Source organism: Volvox carteri, assembly GCF_000143455.1.
Source record: "Volvox carteri f. nagariensis unplaced genomic scaffold VOLCAscaffold_59, whole genome shotgun sequence".
NCBI classification, from domain to species: domain Eukaryota; kingdom Viridiplantae; phylum Chlorophyta; class Chlorophyceae; order Chlamydomonadales; family Volvocaceae; genus Volvox; species Volvox carteri.
The window spans coordinates 83,621-84,926 of record NW_003307602.1 but is presented as its reverse complement, the minus strand read 5'-3'; the positions used below and the strand labels follow the sequence as shown (position 1 = coordinate 84,926).

General features: G+C 55.0%; 1 protein-coding gene across 1 annotated transcript in view; it reads left to right on the top strand.

The window, feature by feature from the left end:
• The window catches only part of VOLCADRAFT_97225 (uncharacterized protein), a gene marked incomplete at both ends in the record, with an annotated part of 6,352 nt that overhangs the window by 812 nt on the left and 4,234 nt on the right, over positions 1-1,306 (top strand). The window contains one exon of the mRNA XM_002956248.1: positions 703-1,165. Within this exon, the coding sequence (XP_002956294.1) occupies positions 703-1,165 (463 nt within the window). The remainder of the gene's footprint in view (positions 1-702; positions 1,166-1,306) is intronic.

Here is a 1,306-nt window from a genome sequence, read left to right as displayed (position 1 = left end):
AAAAACGGTATTCTTCAATACCAACCAAATTGTGACTTCTGACTCCTTGAGTTAGTTAGCATACGACGCAGTACCCTATAGGGACCAAGCATCATTACAAGCTGGCAGGACCACGAGATGCTGCACGCTGGCTAGAAGAATGTACAGCCTCGTCCAGTATTCCGTTGCCTCTTCCGAAATCACAATTTCCAAGGCTTTCATAGCCACCTCCTTTGGGGCTTTGACATGTACTGGAGCTGGTGTCTAATTTCATGTCCCGTCTCAAATCGCAAGAATCGTACCGATTTCACGCATTTCCTCAAGTTGCTTTTTAGAAAAGAGCCCTTTCATAAGAAGTTCATTCCGTTATTAAATCAGGAGACAACAGCTATTATCGGAGTCATGTTGCAGCTCCGGCTGCCGAACGAATGGCCTACTTTGCCGTTCTCCTCAACGGAAGGTGACCAGCCCAAAGGTGCCGATAACGACGACATCACCAATATCATGCCAGAAGAACTATGTTTCAGCTCCTTTGCGCGCGCCTGTGCGGCTAGGCGGGCTCTCCAGCGTCTGCGTGCGCACTCCTTCCCCTCTGCCGCCTCCGGGTCCAGCCCACCTGCACCTAAAAAGCCGCGTCTCCACAGTGATTCACAGATGCCCCCAACACCTGCAGCGGTAGACGCGGCGGCGACCGGCGGACCAGATCCCGCTATGTCCTTGCAGCCGGCGGCAGCGGCGTCCAGTCCGCCACAGGAGTTCTCTCTGCTTCTGACCAACTGCCGAGTCCTGGATGTTGCGGCAGGGAACTACCTAGAGGGCTTGCAAAGTGTTTTGCTCCAGGGAGGGCTCATTCGGGAGGTCCGACCCATGGGTCATGCGGGGGCCACCACGACGGTGATGGTGGCGGCGGCGGAGTCAGCAGATGCGGAGTCAGCAGATGCGGAGTCAGCAGATGCGGAGTCAGCAGATGCGAAGTCAGCAGATGCGGAGTCAGCAGATGCGGAGTCAGCAGATGCGGAGTCAGCAGATGCGGAGTCAGCAGATGCGGAGTCAGCAGATGCGGAGTCAGCAGATGCGGAGTCAGCAGATGCGGAGGCTGAGGCGGGAATTGCGCCGATTGAGGGATTTAGAACTCATCCTCCTACAGCAGTGGAGGTGGACTGTGGGGGCGCTGTATTGATGCCTGGTGCGTTTTTGGTTGGGTTTGTTGAATTCGGTTGGGTTCGGTTGGGTTTCAACCGAACGGCAGGAGGAGTCAAATGGTGATAAGCATCGGGTTACTCAATCCTTTCGACGGTGTAAAGCCTAAAAATTGGCCCAAATCCGG